Genomic DNA, 19,958 nt, shown 5'->3' on the forward strand with positions numbered 1-19,958 from the left:
TACCTCCTGCTGTCAAATTGAATGGTGTGTTTAAATACCAAGATGCTCAGTAGATGACAGATGTTCTAAGTCCAATTCAAGGGCCTTTCTCGTTAGAGATTGTGAGGGGATAAGTTTTGGTCCGAGGTTGGGTGGCTAAGCCCCTAACAATGTTTCACCTCTCCCCAAGTTGTCAGACGTACACCAAACAAAGATAAGCTATACGTTCAATTGTTTGTCAGAAACGGGTAATATCACTTTTATGATGTATATCCAAGAAGGTAAAATTGATTGAGTTATTTCATCGTTACAGATATTTTACACCTAGACGCGAGAGATAGATTTATGGATTGTTTTTCACTTATATGAATATCGAATATGAGCATATTTTCTAATCTTGAGTTATTGCCACAGTTAAGTAATCAGAAGGAAAGAAATGATATAGTGGTATCGAAAGCCTTAATTGAATCAGTGGTATTGGAAGCCCTAATTCAATCAGTGGTATTGGATGCCCTAAGTGATACAATGGTATAAGAAGCCCTAAATGATCCAATGGTAATCGATGCCCTAATTGATACAGTGGTTTGTGATGCCCTAATTTTATAAAGTGGTTTTTAATAGTAATCATCATTTGATTTTGATATAAAGGTATTGGATGGTAGTCATTATATGATTTTGTTATAGTGGTATTTGTGGACTAATATGGGTGATTGCAGAAGCCTTCTTACAATGATTTATCGATTCAAATTCCATGGTATGTGGATTTAAATTTCTATAGTAAATTCCTTGATGGTGTTTTAAGTTCTAGTTAAGAAAATTTTGTCTAACTGATTTTAACGGTAAATCTCATTCACATGAAAATGACTGATATAATTGTCTTCCTATGAAATTGAAGGAATAGCTGTATTTCTTTGAGTATGTTAATTGTTAATTAAGACCCGGGAAATCAGGGTGTTACAGTTGTTGCCAAGTTCCAAAATGTGTAATTGAGTAGTCAAGGTGTTTTTTCCAAGTTGGAGTTTTGAGGGGAACAGTTGGGGTGTTACAATATACACTTTTTCCATTAGCCAACTTTATCCTTACAATATCACATGGGATCATAGGTAAATTGTGTTTTAGGATCCACGTATTGTTAATAAAGTTGTGTGAAGACTCACTGTCTAAAAGTGCTTGTATCTATCCTCCTCCTATACTTCCTTGAATTAGTAAAGTGTGGGTGTTGGATCCTTCAAGGTTGGCTAGAGTTCCTTCTTTTGTCTAAACCTCTGTCATCAATTGGTTGGAGAGCAACTTGATTTTCAGCTTCCTTTTGAATGTGGAAAAAAGGATTGTCATGTAGGGTGTGGATTTTTAACTCATAGAGCGGATATGAGTTATCTTGTAATTCCTCCCTCTTTTGGTTGCTTGATTGTATATGATGATGTAATTTTGATAAGGTGGGGAGGTTGCTTCTTGAAGTGGGTTCATTTCCCCATCTTCTCTTAGGTCTTGTTGCCTCTCTTTGGAAACGATATTGATTGTCCTGTGTGTCCTGTGAGTTGCTTCCTTTGGGTAGGAAGCTAGGAATTTTCCACATATAGGTCTTGTTGGGTTGGTATCTTGGTTCATTCCAAAAGTCGGTTTTCCTTTTAAATCATGACCCTTGGGAGGATATAGAATCTGTGTTAAGGCCTTTTGTTGATGTTTTCTTCTTGCTGGGGTAAGAATCTTCTGAGATAAGGTGTTGTTTTCGGCCCATATGACATCGTTAATTCGAAACTCTTTTAATGTCATTTCTTCTTTCAGATTCCCATTTTTCCATTCTTCTTTGATTTTTCCTTGTAGATTCCAAAGTTTGCAGATTGGGAATTTGTAAAGGTAGAAATATTGGGTCTAGGATTTATGTCCTTAGAGTTGGAGGATGAGTTGGTACAAGTTGGAAGGTAAAGTTGAGAATATTTGTTGGATTGGGGGGCATCTCTGGCAACAGGTTTCAAAGATTTTTTGAGTTAGTGCTTGGATGAGTTGGTCCATTGATTCACGCAATCCTACTTTTTTTCATCCTCTTGGTATTGGTCCGTTGGTTCCTTCTTCCTTCTGTTGTAGGCCAAAAGAGGTTTACTTGTCATGGGAAGGAACAGTAGCTTTGATACCAATTGTAATGTCCCCTTTTGGATTAGAGCATTGCGTGAATTTGCACACGTGTTAATTAGTTTGAAGTGCTATAATATGAACAATATAATGAAAAGCAGCAAAATGTATTTAAAATCCAATGAATGGTTATGTATTAATGCAATTACAATGATTACAATGAAATGTAAATAATGCAATATGAATGAATGACTGAGTGCAATGGTGTAATGCAGATGTATTTGGATGAAATGATATATGTATTTACAAGTATATTCCAAATGCCAATGGAATAATATTACAATCAACGTCTGTAGATATCAGACCTTCAGGTGATGCTATGGTTGTCTCTGTTATATGCTGTTGAAAAACATGTGCAGTCCCTGCAAGTTGTCACCATTATTTCTTTATAATGTATGCTGCTGATGATGGATGGTCACTGGCAGTACGACGTCTCTGATATACTTTATTATGTATGCAGTTTGCAATGTTTCGAGTTGTCTCTGATAAAGAAATCAATGTATGCTCAATAATGGTGTTGTGTCTGATTTATGCTATTGGAATTCTTACATTCTTATACTGTAAGGTTGAGTAAACAACCGTGCTTGTTCAGTCTGAGCAATAAATCCACAAATTGGAGAAATAAAATATATAATCAATCAATCACACTTACTCCATCTCATGGCATGGAATATATATACGTCTGAAGAGGTGCATTGTAGAGTCACATCAGCTGATGTTATTAGTTAACACCATAACTGACATGATAAACATAATGTGATTAAGTGTCGACCATTGTCAAGGCACGATCATGACATAATCGCAAGTGATAACAAATGATCAAGTGCCGGTAGTCATCAAGGCTGTATAATGTATATTACTCATAGGAATCATTATTGATTATTATGAGTAATCACGTTGATCATGATTTACTCATTCCATATATTGGTAGTGACACCCGATTATTGATTTAACAGTCCATCAAAATATGACATTTAAGCATCACACATAATTGTTGTATGGATATATCCATACCGGTTATAATAATCAGAGCATTGATCATTGTAATGTGTATCGATACATGCATATACCAAGGGCACCAAATGGATGCCATCATGTGTATCAGAGTCTGAGACATATATGCTGAGATGCAATCATATGTATGAGCATAGATATATGTCTGGGAGTACAATGCATGTATGTAGATATATCATGTGTATATGCATGAGATGAGCATATGTGCATGTGCCTATGCATATGCAGTGATGTATGTATGGAGGCATGTGTATGTTTGTGGATATGTATGTATGTAGATGCATTAGTACTAATACATATATGGATGTTCATGCATGTGTGGGTGCATCAAGGTGAGTAATGCAATGGATGATGGCTCAAAATGAAATGCAAATGAGATCCCAACTATTATGCAGGAATAATCTACATGACAAGTTATGTTTTTTATTTCCCTTGCCTTATTTACAATTGTTTTTGTTTACATAATTTTTAGGGTTATCACATAAAACAGCAATAAGTTTATCTTTATTTGATAAAGGATTCTTTGTCTTGTGAAACTGTTAAGCCATCTGTGTACTTCAGTTTAATTTAGTGTCCTTTCTCAATTTATCTTGTCCATCCACTGTCATTCTTAGCAAGGACTTCCTAAAACATTCTGATACCAGTAAGTAATAATCATATTCAAACATGAATATCAAGAAATGGAAAACTTCGGCAAATACAATAACCTAACTAGATAGATATATGTTAATGGAAAAGGATGACAAAAATGTGCCAACACGTTACAAAATTGAAAATACATTACCACATATTTATTTTAAAAATTTACCTTGATGACAGTAGTGTATGTAATAGAATCAGGCCGTACTCCAGTTTCATGCATCTTCCTGAAAGTCTGCATCAAAAGGCTAAATATTAAAATACTATAGAAGTGTGGCAGTACACTATACAAAACAGTTCCCTAACATACATAGGACCTAAAGTGCTTTTTAAACCTAAAATGAAAAACACATAACAGATTATAAAAGAGTAGAGAAGTATGCAAAGTAGTGAATAACAACTATTTATTACAATAGAACAGTCTAGCTTTTTGTGCCTTGATGATTTTTAAATTTCAACAAGTTCAGCTATATATGAATCTACCATCAAAGTTTCCAATGTTTGATATTACCTTTTCAATATACTAATTAAACTTAATTAGAATATGCTAAGCATTGTAATCAAAATTAGTATACTTGGTGCTTAACTTGATGCTAAATCCACTCAAGTACCCTTTACGCTGCCTACAATATCCCCCCAGAAAAACCAAAAGAGAGACTCCTATTTATCAACTACTAGAGCTGCATAGTCGGACAGTGCTGCTAGCCAGCTACTCTGTGAAATCCATTACCACCTCTGCCAATTCACTTACCCATCTCTAACCAGATAAACACCTTATCCTTCATTGTATCAATGCTCATGTGCACAATGAAATCATACGTAATAAGTAATAACATTCAGCATCATAAACTTGAAAATGCATTAATTTTCAAATATTTGTTACCATTTGCTTCTAATTAGCTAATCTTGCTAGGTGCATCTTCATCTTTGACAATTAATGGTCAATTTGTGGTCCATGGACAAGTTTCTTAATTGCCAGGCAATGGTCATCCACTGGCAGTCACTGACCATCCACTGGCAGTCACCACTCAAGCACTTTATCCTTTTTAATTCACAGATTATCTTGTGCCCATCATAATCAATAGTATTATCATCCAACATTTCGCATTTACATATCGCCGAAGATGTCTATAGTTGTGTCATTTTCTTTATCACTCAGTTATGGTCTACAATATTAGTCAACTATTTCATCTGTTTGGTGCTTGTCATTTGTTCTCTTGGATGATTTGTGATTGCTGATGATACATCTCAATTGCCAGTCATTAGACATGGGACTTTTCCATGTTAAGGTCCCAATTGTTTTATGCATTTGTAAGATGCTACCCCTGTTTGTACCAAATTCTTTTACACCTTTTGCCACTCAATCTTATGATGCCTTGAAGGGAAAGGAGGAGGTAGATGATCTCAGCCATGAGTTGGGAGTCCGAGTGACTATGGACGCATTGGAGAGAGTGTAGTTGGCCCTTCATGAGTTTCAGTCATAGATTGAGGAGTTGTCCATGGAATTAAGGTTGGCACAGTCTCCACCAACTTCAGATTCAATTCAATTTCTTACAAGGGAAGTTGGTGATGATTTGGTATCTTTGGGGTGTGGTGATGGATGTCTTGAGGATGTGGCTACATCCATCACTAATTCCGGTGTAGTAGAATCACTTGAGATGAGTATAATGGGTGGGAACAGTGGGGAGCCATTGGTTGCATTAGGTTCTCCTGATTTCAGTACTATTATAGATGGTGCAAGTCAGATTGTTGATAGCTCTTGTGTGGAAATGGTGGATTCTCTTGAGCGTTGTGGTAGTACACGATGCTACTCCATCATCTTCCCAGGGGATTCACACAGTATCATCTAGTTGGGAGTATGGCTCTCATTTTAATTTGTTTCCCCCTGCTAGAAGTAAATCAGTTACTTTTGTTGGCAAGAGACATTGCAGTATGGCTTGTATCTTGTCATTGATGGCAACACTACATGTTTCCTAAGGTCGCTTCTTAGTATGAAGGATTACCAAAGAGTTACTGAAGGTCTAAAGACAAAAAAAATGACTACGTATGGCAAAACAGGGATAGTGAACAGGGTAGAGTTAAAGATTCAATATGGATAGATGCAGATGAATTATGAAGAGCAAACCTAGGGGGAGCTTCAGGACAATCTACTCCACCTTATTCTAGCTTTTCTTTGGTTGGTGATGCTTTGTATGAGAATTATAACAGTTTGTGTATCAGTGTAACAGAGACAATGGTGAATGGAGGTAGTCAGTTGATAAATCAATCACTAATGCTAACATGTCGAGGAACTGTGTTGTTTCTAGTGTTTAATATGATAAAATTGACCTAGTATAATAAATTTGTAGTGATAGATAAGGTTAGATGAATGTTTCATGTAAAGATCTAGTTAATGCTTTACACACATTGTGTTATGTTATTTGGTCGACCAAGTGAAGAATATTGTTCTTAATGAATGGTATATAAGATTGAGTTTTTGAGTTGATCATAGCATGGAAATATGGAATATTATAATGTCACGATGGATAATGTTACTAGTGATGCGAGGAAGCAGATGACAGGATAGGTGAACAAAGCCGACGAGTTTTCATAAGTGATTCAAAGTATGCTATTCTATGGAACTGTTCAAGCATGAATGATGTTGTCATCCATTTTATTTTTCTGACTATGATTCATATTTGTATTGTAAATTAATGAGCCTTCTATATTGTAATCTGAGTAGTGAGCCTATATGCAAGTGGATACCCCTTGTACTAAATCCTCTTCAAGGGTATTACTTTTAGTAGAGTAATTTGTGGGTTTACCATGTTTTTTTCCCTTGACCAGGTTTCCATGATAAAAATCATGGGTCATAATGTTGTGCATGCAAATTGTAAGTTAATGTTGTTTAGTTTTTACTGCATTTTCTTTATGGTTGAGAAATCAGACTGTTATTGTTAAAAAGTAAAGAACATTGATTCACCCCCCTTCTTAGTGTTCCTTGAATCTAATTATTAGTATCAAAGCCTAGTGCCTTGGAGGAAGCCTGACAGCTTGAGGAAGATCTTGATGGATGAATCAATGGAACGAGTTGAGATACATCTAGAGACTGCACTTGAAGATTTGGATCTGAAAAAAGATAAAGTGCTTGGGCTGGAAGCTCAAAGAGCCATATAAATTTATACACAAATTGAAGGACCAGTTGAACTCATCCCTGGAGAAAAGAAAGGAACTAATGGAGCAATCGAAGCAAAAAGAAGAATTATCAAGCCTAAAAGAAAGATGTGAAAATTTTGAACAAGAGAAAGAAGATCTGAGACATGAAATGGAATCTGTTGTATTAAAAATGGCTCAGGAACTCGAAGAAAAAAAATGAAAAACACTTTTTCGAAGAATGTGAAAAAATCAAGCATGAAATGGGAGTCAACATAAGGATATTGAGAGAAGAAATTGAAGGAAGAAAGAAACATGAGGATTATCTTATTCAGAAAGCTTATTTCGTGATGAGGAACTTAGAATAATGATTTGAGAACATGAAGAACAACTTGTTGATATCAAGAAAACTAATAACCCACTCAGACCTGCAAGAATTGACGAACAAATGGAAGGACAAAAATCAGAAGGCAATGCACACAATTCAAGATTTGAGAAAGGAGAATGTTCAGGACATGGTTGAAAAGACTTCTCAACAGAAGATCAAATGAATGAACCTAGAAGGCCTCCTGTGAGACAAAATTTCAATGGAAAATGCTTTGCATGCAACAAGATTGGTCATAGGGAAAGAGAATGTAGAAGCAATCCTAATATCATTTCATCCTTCAGGTTATTGTTTCATATGTTACAACTATGGACACAAATTAGTTGAGTGCAGATTTAAGATGAATAATACCAAACAAAGGAAACATAAAATGCTACAATGCAACAATTTTGGGCACATGGAAAAGCAATATAGATAAAGAACAGGTCAACTAAACCTAAGGTATGGTAACTCCAATGTGATATGTTTTACATGCAACAATCTAGTCACATTGGCAGAAATTACAGATATAATCATAATAATGAGAATAAGAGAGGTTCAGTTCTAAGCAACATTGCAAGCAAAAGATCAAGGTTCAAGAAGTTAAAAGTCAGATGGAAAAAACATTGGTTAGAAAAGAACAGATTGATAGCACTAGAAAGATCACATTAGTATCTCTTGTGATAATTCCATCTATGAACTAACCCCAACTATGGACCTGAAGGGGGGTTTTCATGATAAATCTATACCTAAGCGCTGAATTCAGCAGATCATTGGAAGCAATTAATGTAGGGAGATAAAGATTTGAGCAAGGGAAGCAAAGCAATAATTTGGCAAAGAATCTTGATATTTTTTTGAGGTTCATAGTTAAAAAATGGATCACAGTTTGAACACATTTTGATGCTAGGTTACTAGACATCAAATGAAAGTTACTTTATGAAGTTGTGAAGCGATAAAAGGTGTTTAAGAGTCATTGTTCTTCACCATGCTATGAGAAGAACAAGCTTGCAGACAGACTGGAGGTCAATTGAGACAACCATACAACTGGAGGCAGATTACGTAGATCATTCATCAAACCCTCGGTTAAGGCATAAAAACAAAATTCCGCATTTGTGATTATATCACTTTGGAAGCACCTAAAATTGTTGATATCAAGGAATGTCCTAGGACAAAGTTTAAAAGGCTCCCTTTCAAGTCTGTGACAGACGATCCTAAGGGAGCATTCTCAGAAGTACCATACATGGTTTTGCATGTAGAAGACATTAGGGCATATATTCACAACCCTTTTGAGGAACTAGGGAAGCATGAAATGCATGATTTATATAGCGAATTAAGTGAAGATGGTAATCTTAAGGATGAATTCCAAGGTGTTGGAAACAATAATAATTGCACAAGTCATGAACTTTCGCACATTTTGATGAAGAACAGAATAAGATGGTGCTTAGCAGAATTCATGATCAATTCATGTGGCTGGATAGACCCTATAAAATAACCAAAGATGCATTGGAAGCTGTAACTAGATATAATGCTTGTGGAAAGGTTTCTGCACTTAGAACCATGAAGGAGTTGGACACTCAATTCACAGAATCAAAGTGAGGTAAGCATGCAATGACTATTAAGGTAATAAAGCAACCTGATGTAAGGTTTGCTTCAATGATTTTAGAGGACATAATATACCAATCCAATAGAGAAAACTCAACTTCAGGAACTATTATTCACACTGCTTATAGAATTGTAAAAGAAAATGCCGAGTGTGACATATGTGAAGCATTGAGGATGAAGCCTCTTGAGAATCTCAGCTAGATGAAGAAAGATAAAAAAACAAATTTTCAAGCATCGTTGATTAATTGTACATATTTTCTTCTACTTCATGAACTCCTTCACTGGAATAGGTAACATAAGATGGAAGAAGATGTATCATTGGCATTTCAGACCAGAAAATATTACCTCATTCTAGACAGTTAAACTATCAGAATTATGCACAAAATTTGGTTGTCGTAAAGGGTGAGACCTTGGTAACCAGAAATTAGTCATGAAGCTGTCCTCATTTCGAGGAATCAGTGATGATAATCTGATTCTCAAGAGTTGGGCCATTACCTTTCAAAGCAGCTCTATGTCAGATTGGTATCAGGGCAAGGAGACTGGTAAAAGTGAGTTATGTCAAGAAGTGAAGGAGACACTGATAGCAACATGCCTCCTAAGAGGATGAGTCCAGAAGTGGCAAGAAAGTTGCAAGAGATGGAGGAACAAAATAAGTTCCTAGAAGAGGAATTAAGAAGACTCAAAGAGAAGGACAAACAAATGCAGAATGATGAAGAAGAAGGTAAAAGAAGGAAACCCCTGAGCCAGAACAAGAGATCCCTGCTGATCAGAAGTGTTTCATTAATGCCCTCAAGTCAATTGAGAGAAGAGCCACAGATGGCAAGAGTAACATCCATGTATTTTGTGAAAAATTTAATCTAGATGAAGTTGTGGATTGGATTGAGGCTTTGAAAAATCATTTTGAGTGTGAAGAAGTACCCAAGAATCAAAAGGTGAAATTTGCCAAGTCCAAAATGAAGGGGTCTGCATTGACATGGTGGAATTATCTGCAAGAAGAAAGGATTCAAGATGAGAAAAATGCAATCTCATTATAGGAAAGAATGGCCTCCAAAGTCAGTCAAGTTTTTGTACCAGAATATTATCAGGTGCAGCTACACAAGAAAAGGCAGAATTTGAGAGAGAAAGACATTGATGTGAGCAGTTACACTGAAGAATTTCACAGACTCAGACTAAGATCTAGCGTTCAATAAGGAGAAAAGGAAAAGGTAGCAAGATATCTTAATGAGCAGAATAGTATACAAGATGAGCTCATCTTGCTAGCACCTGATACAGTCCATAAATGTTTCCAATTAGTAGTCAGAGTGGAGGAGAAATTGAAAAGAAAACAAGATCAAGGCAATAGAGGAATAGAGGAAGAGGTGGAAGAAATTTCAGAGGAAGAGGTGGATCAAGTGGCGAAGGACAATCACCTAGGGCAAACACAGAACAAAGTCAGGATACTACTCAAGGTGAAGAAAACAATAGGGGTCATTTAAGGGGAAGAAGACCAAACGGAAGAGGAAGATTTGGAGGAAGGACTGATGATTCTTTTAGATGCTACAACTGTAACCAAGACGGCCATCCACCCTATACATGCCTTAAGAAGACTAACTCTAACAACCAAGGGGAAAGAAAGACACAATTGATCCAAGATGACACACAAAGTGTCAATTCACCATCAAAACCCTTGGTGTCAAAAGAAGGAGAATGCCTAATGATAAGGGAACCCTATCGAAGATTCCAAGTGCCCAAGAAACCCTCTGAAGAAAGACAATTTTCAGGACAAATTACAAAAGCCACATAAAGGTATGTCATAAATCAGGACAAATTTCTCTATATCGCAAGTCACCTTTCTACACACTTGCAAAACGGCGAAATCTAAGCTAGAAAGATAGTTTTCACCATTTCGCAGCATATTTGGTAACACACTTGTGAAATAGCAAAAGTCCCGCTATTTCTCAACCTACCTATTTTCCTACTTGTGAAATAATGAAACACATTCAAGGAGCAGGATGCAGAGTCATATGACTAGTTAGGAATACTCATGAAATGCCATGGAGTATAAAAGGTGTAAGAGGAAGTCACAATTTTGGTCTGTCGATCTCTGGATCCAAATTTTTTAAGTGTTTGTAGGTCAGTCTAGGTGTTTGTATCCATGTGGCAACTTGATGCCAACTTGGATCTTTAATCTTAGATGTCATTTCTATGTGTCTTTAGAGGTTTAGTTGACTTTCACTTGAGTTAAAGGCAGTTAGACAAAAAATTCACGAAAAGACGAGGAATCAGCACAAAGAAAAAAACGTGCAATGTTGTCAAAATTGCATTTTGACAACAATGCAAACAGTTACGAATCTCTCACCTAACGAGTATGGAAGCTGAACAGACATTGGCAGAAGGTATATGAATGGCCTCAACTCATCCTAGTGTACATGGAGATCAATTGTACGAGCAAGTAGTAGTGCGGTAAGAGGAAAAGAAGTAATGCAAATTTTCTGAGTTTTCTGCAATCTTTTGTTCACTATTTTCTGTTAGATTTTGTAGTGCTGATGAGCTATTGAACTGGATGTTTTCGCATTTTCTTGTAGAGTAGAATGTTAACTTTTATCTGAATCAAACTTGTTGAATTTGACCAAGTTCTAGTACAGTGGGCGGTCAATTTTCCAAGATTGGTTCTTAAACCCCCAGTCTACTAAGGGTTTTGCAGAAAATGCCCTACTACTTGAAGATTCTCCAATAGGTTTTATTGACCTTTTGGGGACTTAAAGAAAGTAGATATGCCCTCTCAAATAAAGTTTGTCCTATATTCAAATTTGTAGGAAGATGGAAGAATTTTGAAGCCCTAGTCAGGCATCTCTATGTGACTGGCTGAATAAAACTACTAGTTCAGTGTTATAGTAGTTGCAAACGGGTGGTAGGGTGGTTGGAGATTGGTGAAACTGTGTTGCTTTAGTAGGACAGGCCTAGGTTCAAATTAAAATTAAAACCTCGAGCACAACTATTAGTAGGAACTGCACAATTGAGACCAAATTAGACCTATTATGCCCATTTTCCTAATAGGCAGTTTATTAGTCAAATGTGGAAGTTGGGTCATGAAAATTTGGAATTTGTTGGTCGCCCAAAAAAGGTATCAGAATCTATGCAGTTGTTGGGGTCATTTGGGATTTCTAAAAGTTAAGCCCTAAAAACCAGTTTAGGAGACCTGATTGTTAACTAGGTCTGTCCCTATTCTATTTTGTGCAGAATTTGGTTGTCGTATAGGGTGAAACCTTAGTAGCCATAAATTAGTCATGACGTTGTCCTTGTTGTGAGCTATGAGATGATGATAATTTGATTCTCAAGAGTGGGTCCATTCCCTTCCAAAGCATCTCTGTGTCAACATGGTTAGTGGTTGTAGTCAATTCAACTTTTTTGGCTCTCCAAGGATTCTTTATAATGTAAAACTCCAATCTAAGAAAATAGTGACGAAAATTCTAGTAGCATGTGATTCTATTGGCATACTTATTTGACTGACATTATTTTTATAAACATTTTGCAATATAGAAGCAATGAGCTTATATTATTTTTTATGGAATGAGAATTATACCTTGTATTTCTGTTAAAAAAAAAACTATGTTCTTTCCTTTGATGCATATTTTCTTTAGGAATGCGGTATCAATGCAACTCTGAGGAAACCAACAAATCAAGTAACCTCAGCAGAATATAAGATAATTCTAGCAAACTGCATTTTCAAATTACAAATGCAGAGTGCAGGAGGCTGTGAAAAGGACAATGGGAATTCCTTTTGCAAGTACATGATAAAGACAATCTAATATTTTACATGAAACAAATTAGCAATGGAAAGTTAAGAAACTTGAGGCGAGATGGCAATCAGTGATCACAATATCATTCACTCACAAGATGTTGGACTGACTTGTATTGTATCAAGGCTTCATTGTCAAAGCAAAATTGAGTGATGTGGATATTGCAGGTGTCACTTATACTGTGTGGCATGAGCAGACAACTAACCACATCTTCTAAAAGTACTCTGCAGATAGAGGGTTTTGGGGATGATTACAGGCGTATATCGATTTCTTTTTCAATACCCACCTCTCTTAGCAAGGAGCTTATCTAGGAGAATCATAGATTGTCAAAGACAACTACAAGAGTCTAAAGCATCCAGTTTTGTAGAAGACAGCCCTCCACTTACAACGATAAAGAAAACTTTCCACTTAAGACGAGAATCATTTGCAAATTCACTCTGAATGATAAATGATAGATAGGAATTCTTTGCCCACTGGGCATATGCAGGGAGGGAAGAGGTTTAAAACTTATGTTGGGTATTTGAAAGTGTTAATGTCAATTTTCATTGAAAGAGAAAAACATTAAAGTTACCAATCTCAAATTTAAACAATAGAATAAATGTGATGCCCAAGTAAGCAGGTTTGGTAAAAAGATTTGTAAAATATCTTCACCTGCAAAGCACCACTTAGATCATTTGCTTTTCCATATGCATCAATGAGGATGGACCAGCTTACACAATCTGGTATAAGACCAATCATTTCCATTTCTTCCATTAAAGATTTTACGAGACAAGGAGCCGATCCACATGCCTTCATCATAATGTTGTATGTGACAACCGTAGGTTTGAACTCAGCTGTCTTGGATGCTCCATTACAGAAAACACCACTTGATATCTGCCTTCTAGGGTTGTTATTTTCAGAGTGTAAATTTTCTGAATTCAAAATGATATTTGCACTTGCCCCATAGAGCCCATTTTTCTTCCAATTGTTAAATAAATGGAATGCTCGGGCATACTGACAAGATTTGACACAAGCATGGAGAAGCGTATTGCAGCACTGTGTATTAGGTTCACAGCCAGATAAAACCATTTCATCAAATATTTGAATAGCCTTCTCAACTAAACCTGCATTAGCACATGCACCTATCAGCGAAGTCCATGTGACTACATCTGGCACTATGCCAGCAGCTATCATATCCCTTTTCACCTCAATTGCCAATGCCCACATTTTTGCCTTCCCAAAAACCTTCACGAAAATCCACCACAAAGAAATAAATCAATTACAAACTGATCACCATGTTTCTGAACCTGAATATTGTGCTGCTGTGCATTACAAATTCCAATATTCCTTAACAGTCTTCTTTTGTCTTATCATTCCACAAGAAGTGATAAAATATTTAAATAAAAGCATCAAACAGAAACTATTAGCTGATGTGAAGGAGAGATTGTACTTTAAACTACCTGGATCATTGTGCTGTATGCTATAACATCCATTTTCAACTCCCCAGCTGCCTCTTTGCGTAGAATTTCTCTATAAAGATGTTCTGCCAAATCAACTTTTCCAGCAATGGACCATGTCTTTAATAATATATTATAAGTTGTCATATCAGCAGTCACACCTGAGTTCTGCTCATATATTCACAACATTTACAAAATTAGTGCATAAAATGGAATCAAATAGAAAGAAATTACTTTCAGAGTATAGAGAAGATTAAAGAAGAATAAGAAGCAAGTAAAATGGTGATGGAAAATTTTAAAAGAATGTAAACTTTGATTTGAATCGTTTAACATTAAAATGGAAAATTAGTCTTCATCCTATCTCAAAAACAATACTACGAGTTCTGACCAAAAAAAGTAAATAAAGAGAGATAAATACACCACAATTACCATCAAAAAAATCTTATTTAAGAAAGATAGAACTGCAATGATCAGAAACGAATTAAAAGTAAAATGTTGACATTTTGTTAGTTGTTGGCAATATGTAAAGGATAAAGTAATGGCTTTATGTTTGCATGATAACAATTATAAATTATTATGTAACCTACAAGTGATTGTGGACCATTTGTCCCAAGGTTCCCTGGCCCCTGAATATAAGTTCACAGCCAACATTCACATGGAGACATCTTGTACTCTCCACGACCATTGCTGTCATATCTAGAATTCTGTACATTATGATAATGAAAACAACTGGAAAAAATACCATTATTGTATCCTATTTCCTCTGATTTTTCTCTATTTTTCTTCTATAATAGAGGGGAAAAACTCACTATACATTTCAACAACAATACATTTAATCAGTAGTCTTTTAGAGATTAATAAGTTTGACCTTCTGTTTCTCACTGACATTAGTTGACCCTGAATCAAAAACTCCATATCAAGAAAATACTATATGCACTGGCATGCTTACATGGGAAGAATTAAATATCCTATCTAATCATTTTTCACTGATATTTTTACCCTAACAATGTGTATACTTTTTTTTGTTGGGCAAAAGTAGCAAGCCACTATATATAATTAAATTATAAAATGTATACATTTAGCCTCCCGTTTTTCAACTTTCTATGAGCATACCTACTATGCCTTGTTCTGATGTTGATTTCGCTCTAATTCCTATAACAAATATGTCACATGCCTCCTCCTTCCTATTTAAACCTGTTCTGAATAGATTTTGACAATTTTGACAATTTTGAGAATTGTCCTGTGTAGACATTTACACAGATGGCAGCACAGTTGTGATTGAACAAACTGACTACACAGATGGCAGCACAGTTGTGATTGTAAAAACTATCTATATTAACAGTCTGCTTGATAATTGTGCTGCTTATTTGACTAGTTGATTATTATTTTTGACAGTTATCAAACGTGTATTTAAAATTATATATAGCATAACTTTGTTATTGTGAAACTCAGAGTTGTGTCTGTGTCATATCGCCTCTTTAGAATTATTTAATTGAGGAAAAAATTAATAAAATAATTTGAAATTGGTAACAATAACTTGATTTGATAAAACCAACTTAAACAATAGTCTTAAAAAACATGTCATCTAAATGGAATATTATAAGGCCTGCTGTAATATTTAATTTTAAAAGAGTTTTTAAACACTTGTATTAAACAATTTTGGAGGGAATTTCAAAACCAAAAAGAGATTCAAATTTAAGGAGGCAAAAAGGAATTTATTAAAGGGGGGCAAATGGATCAAGGGACCATCCATGTTTTCTAATCAAATCCTTATTTGAGTGCTATAATTATCTTCTCATCCATGGACAGAAACCATTGGTATACATGAATTTATAGGATGAAAACCCTCTTATCCAGACAAAACAATTCCGTCCAAAGATCACACCAACATTGCAAGTTGCATGTTTAGGTCCAAAACTAGACAAATAAGGAATATTTTAGGAGGATAATGCCATTTTCTAGAAGATACAAAACTGATCCCTATACTTCTCACACTTGTTCATGCTCCAGCATTCATGTGACAGAATCTTTTGTATCCTCTGACTTGTATTGCCATTGATATCTGAAAAATTGTAAACTTCCATGATTCTATCATATCATATCATTTGTGCATTATTTTTGAATCCTTGTCTTGCTGGTGATTCTAATCAAATTCCTATTGGTATTTGTATTGTGCTTCTGTCCCATGAATATGAATGGTTTATATTGTGAATATTGAGAGGTTTTACTTCTAGAATAGCTTTGATCACATTTCCTATACTAAATTTATCTTATGCATTTCTAAAAACGACATTAAATATAGATACATGCAATCCGCTGGATAAATCATTTTTTGCATGTCTCCCCTTGCGTGCTCTAGAACAAATAGGCTATGTGAGCGGTTGATAAATAATTGCAGGAAAGAAATGCAAACAGAATAAGCATTCAGACTTACAAGGAATCATACCATGGGAACAAGAATAGTTGCTTCAATGAAATACCAATTACTACACGGAAAAGTGTTCTCTAGAAGATGACTATTACTGGAGTTATCATGTTAAAGCAAGAATTGCTTATGATGGATGGCTCAAGAAGGTAACTATAAAGCAAGAAAAATTACACCTAGTTGAGTAACAGAACTTTATGTGAATTTGAATGCAAGGAAGTCATAAATGCAGAATAATATAGAGGTCAGATAGCCTGCATTTTTTACTGGTATATGAGATATTTTACTCTTTAGATGACAAATTATACCGTAGCTACAAGACAACGACACAACAAAATAAAATCCAACAAGAGGAAAATACCTTTTTTTTTAGGGACAACTTGGCTTCCTATATAACATCTATCAAAGGTGAACCACCCCAATGTAGAGAATGAAAAACTGGACAAGTATCTTTTGAGATTTACCTGCATATGTTTGTATATTTGCAAAACATAATTCGAATTTCCTGCATTGACATTCATGATGCTATTGTACACAAAAACATTTGGAGTAACCTTCTGATCGAGCAACTCCTGCAAAAATAAAGGTAAAATTATAATATGGGTATTTTCAGAACTTTGTTATTAGCACAGGAAAAAAGTAGACATCGTCAAATAAAGAGGCATGTAGAATGTCTCATCAACCTTGAAGATAATTCTAGCCCTTTCAGGTTTCTCACAGAGACCACAGGCATCAATTATATCACGATATGAATACATATCTGCACTCATAGCCCCACTTTGAGATCTTTGAAAAGCAATCAAAGCTGATACCAGGTCACCTTGCTTTCCAAATTCACGAATGAGAAAATTGAACCAAACATGGGGTAGTGAAAGAAGATCCACATATCTGCATCCAATGTTATTGCAGCATTAAAAGACATTAAATCCTTATCCCACATATCTGGATCCAATATTATTGCAGCATCAATAGAAATAAAATCTTTATCCCACAATTCTCTCCAACATGTTTACTGTTGTTTAACCTTAAGCAGCATGACTTAATTAAGAAAGGAAAACTAAAAGAACAATATTGAGCTGAAAAATTCAATGTTTGGATTTTGGATTCCAACGGCTAAGGATAATTAATCACATGCTTTTGTAAAATGCATTATGTCCACTAGATAACCCTTACTAGAAAGCATAATACAATATCCCCTAAACATGGAATTTAATTGAACTTATTTTTAACAGCAAAGTTGGATTACACTATTAATATTTGATAATTAAAGATTATAATTTATTGGTAGAAGTCATTTGGATATGATGATATATTGGTGTGAAGATTATTTTATTATTTTAAAGATTAGATCATGCAATAGAAGGATCACTCAATGTCTTGTTCCCTCATTAAGCTAGACCTATCTTTATTGCTGTTAGATTTATTTGTCCCCCAAGAGCTAGTTAGTCATTCACTTAAGTAGTGTTGATGTGAGTTATATGACTTCAACATGCAAAATTAAATACTTAGTACTCCAAATGAAATACCAAATCTCCAACCCTCTATTAAATAAAGATGCACATATGCTAAAGAATGTATATAAATTGTGTGATCAAATGAGGAAACACCAAGATTTCTTCTTATTGCAAACTTAACTCAATTTTCTGATGTAATTTTCTACGTTTCACAAAATTAACTTACATTGTTCACTCAATGGCTATCAACTTCTCTCCGACTACTTCTAATCAAACAAAGTGCAAACAGGCAAGGATTTAGAAAGCTATTCTACTCCTATAATGCAAGACACTATGAATGTCTTTGTGACTCCACTAGACTTAGTCTTATCATCAGCTCCACCAAGCTAGTGCAATCTTCTAAGAGAAATGTAAGATGTTAGCATTACTTTAAGACCATCAATGGATGCATATCAATGTACAAGCAATAATCTAAGAAAAGCTCATTAAACTTCATGTTGACCACACAAAGCAAATTTACAATTAGCAAGTAGCAGTGGTATGGATGAGGCGAGGTCCACAAAGATTGTTCCATCATTACTTTCATCCAACTACCATGCAACATTAACAAAATTCTAGTTTAAGTGAGTAAACATAAAAACCGTGCAATACTCCAAAATAAAACAAGTAATACACCAAGAAGACCAACAAAGAATTAAACACTCTTGGCAATGTTATTGCAAAACATTCAACAAGTCTCTCTCACTCTAACTAATCTAATCTAATCTTAATTAGTTACAAATGAGAGAAGGCCTTTCCTTTTATAGTAGTTCAAGTACAACAAGTGGCTCTAATTGATATATCTTGGCATGGTAAACAAGTGAAAATTTGAATATGTCATATTGTGTAGTCTGTTGGTTCCCAAAACCGCAGATTACAATCCTACTAGCCTTGCCTGCTCGATGCTGGGATATCCAATTGGTTAAGGCCAACTTGACGGGATCGATCAATGTGATCCAAATCCCCTGCACTTCCGGCTCTGCAAAACCGAGGTGGGTGTACCTAATCCTGGACAACAACCTCAAATCCAAGATCCTTATAGTAGATTGGTTAGAACACAAATATAGTGAAAGTTTCCAAATGGCAAGAATAATAGAAAACTTTAAGTTTGCAAATTACAAGTTAGGAATAATAAATGAATATATGAATTTTTTTTAATAAAAAATAATGATTGCAACACATGAATATATTAGTTCTTTAAAGGAAGGATATGAAATAATTGCCAGCTATAGATTTGAAATATGAAAAAATATAAATACCAGTGCCAAAGGGTGATAGAGTCAGAACTATAAGTTTTTACATACAACTTTATGATGTTATGTACATTGAATTTATAAATAGTTTAGTCATCAGGATGCGATAAATCAATTGTTTTTATGCATATTTAAACCAGTCTATAATATTTTAACCCTTATTAGGACAAAATAGATACAAATAAGGAAACAATTAAAATATTTCACAATATTTGTATTTGTCGAGTTCAAATAGCCACAATTGATTTGATCTACTTACTCTGATAATAAATTATTTATAAGATTGAGAAATGATCATAAAGGATGAACTATATAGTATTCTCGACTTCTAAAAACTTTAAGCAAATTAAATAAATAAATGCTTCTTACGAATCATGCCGGAAATAGAATACATTGGAGACAATCCTTACAGATGATCCATCCAATGCATTTGACTCCAAAGTCGCATATAAATACGTTTATTCAATAATCCGCATCCATAGACTTAGTTCAAAATTTCATTCTTCACCAATAGAGGAATATAATATATCGATTGCTTATAAATTGTAAGATTTTTTAAAAATGAATATGAATTGTCTCTCTCCTTGTTTGATATTACATCTATATTTATAGGCGATGAAAGGGTGCTTCATAAAACAACACAGCCTTTCATAGCACCTAACTATAATTTATAACTAAAACTAAAATGTAATTTTGATTTAATAACAACCGA

At 34.9% G+C, this 19,958-nt stretch overlaps 1 protein-coding gene across 4 annotated transcripts in view; it reads right to left on the reverse strand.

Annotated features, from left to right (window-relative positions):
• The window catches only part of LOC149530352 (Tetratricopeptide repeat (TPR)-like superfamily protein), a 287,943-nt gene that overhangs the window by 198,938 nt on the left and 69,047 nt on the right, over nucleotides 1-19,958 (reverse strand). For 3 of the 4 annotated variants that reach the window (XM_089811938.1, XM_089811939.1, XM_089811940.1), the window contains exons 3-7: nucleotides 17,184-17,388; nucleotides 16,965-17,072; nucleotides 14,079-14,243; nucleotides 13,291-13,863; nucleotides 3,932-3,997 (exon numbers count right to left, since the gene is read on the reverse strand). In XM_089811938.1, the coding sequence (XP_089668064.1) occupies nucleotides 3,932-3,997; nucleotides 13,291-13,863; nucleotides 14,079-14,243; nucleotides 16,965-17,072; nucleotides 17,184-17,388 (1,117 nt within the window). The remainder of the gene's footprint in view (nucleotides 1-3,931; nucleotides 3,998-13,290; nucleotides 13,864-14,078; nucleotides 14,244-16,964; nucleotides 17,073-17,183; nucleotides 17,389-19,958) is intronic. The other variant, XM_089811941.1, reaches the window with a different exon arrangement.

Source organism: Cupressus sempervirens, chromosome 11 (assembly GCF_028749045.1).
Source record: "Cupressus sempervirens isolate cs-2001-9-10 chromosome 11, ASM2874904v1, whole genome shotgun sequence".
In the NCBI taxonomy this organism is placed as follows: Eukaryota; Viridiplantae; Streptophyta; class Pinopsida; order Cupressales; family Cupressaceae; genus Cupressus; species Cupressus sempervirens.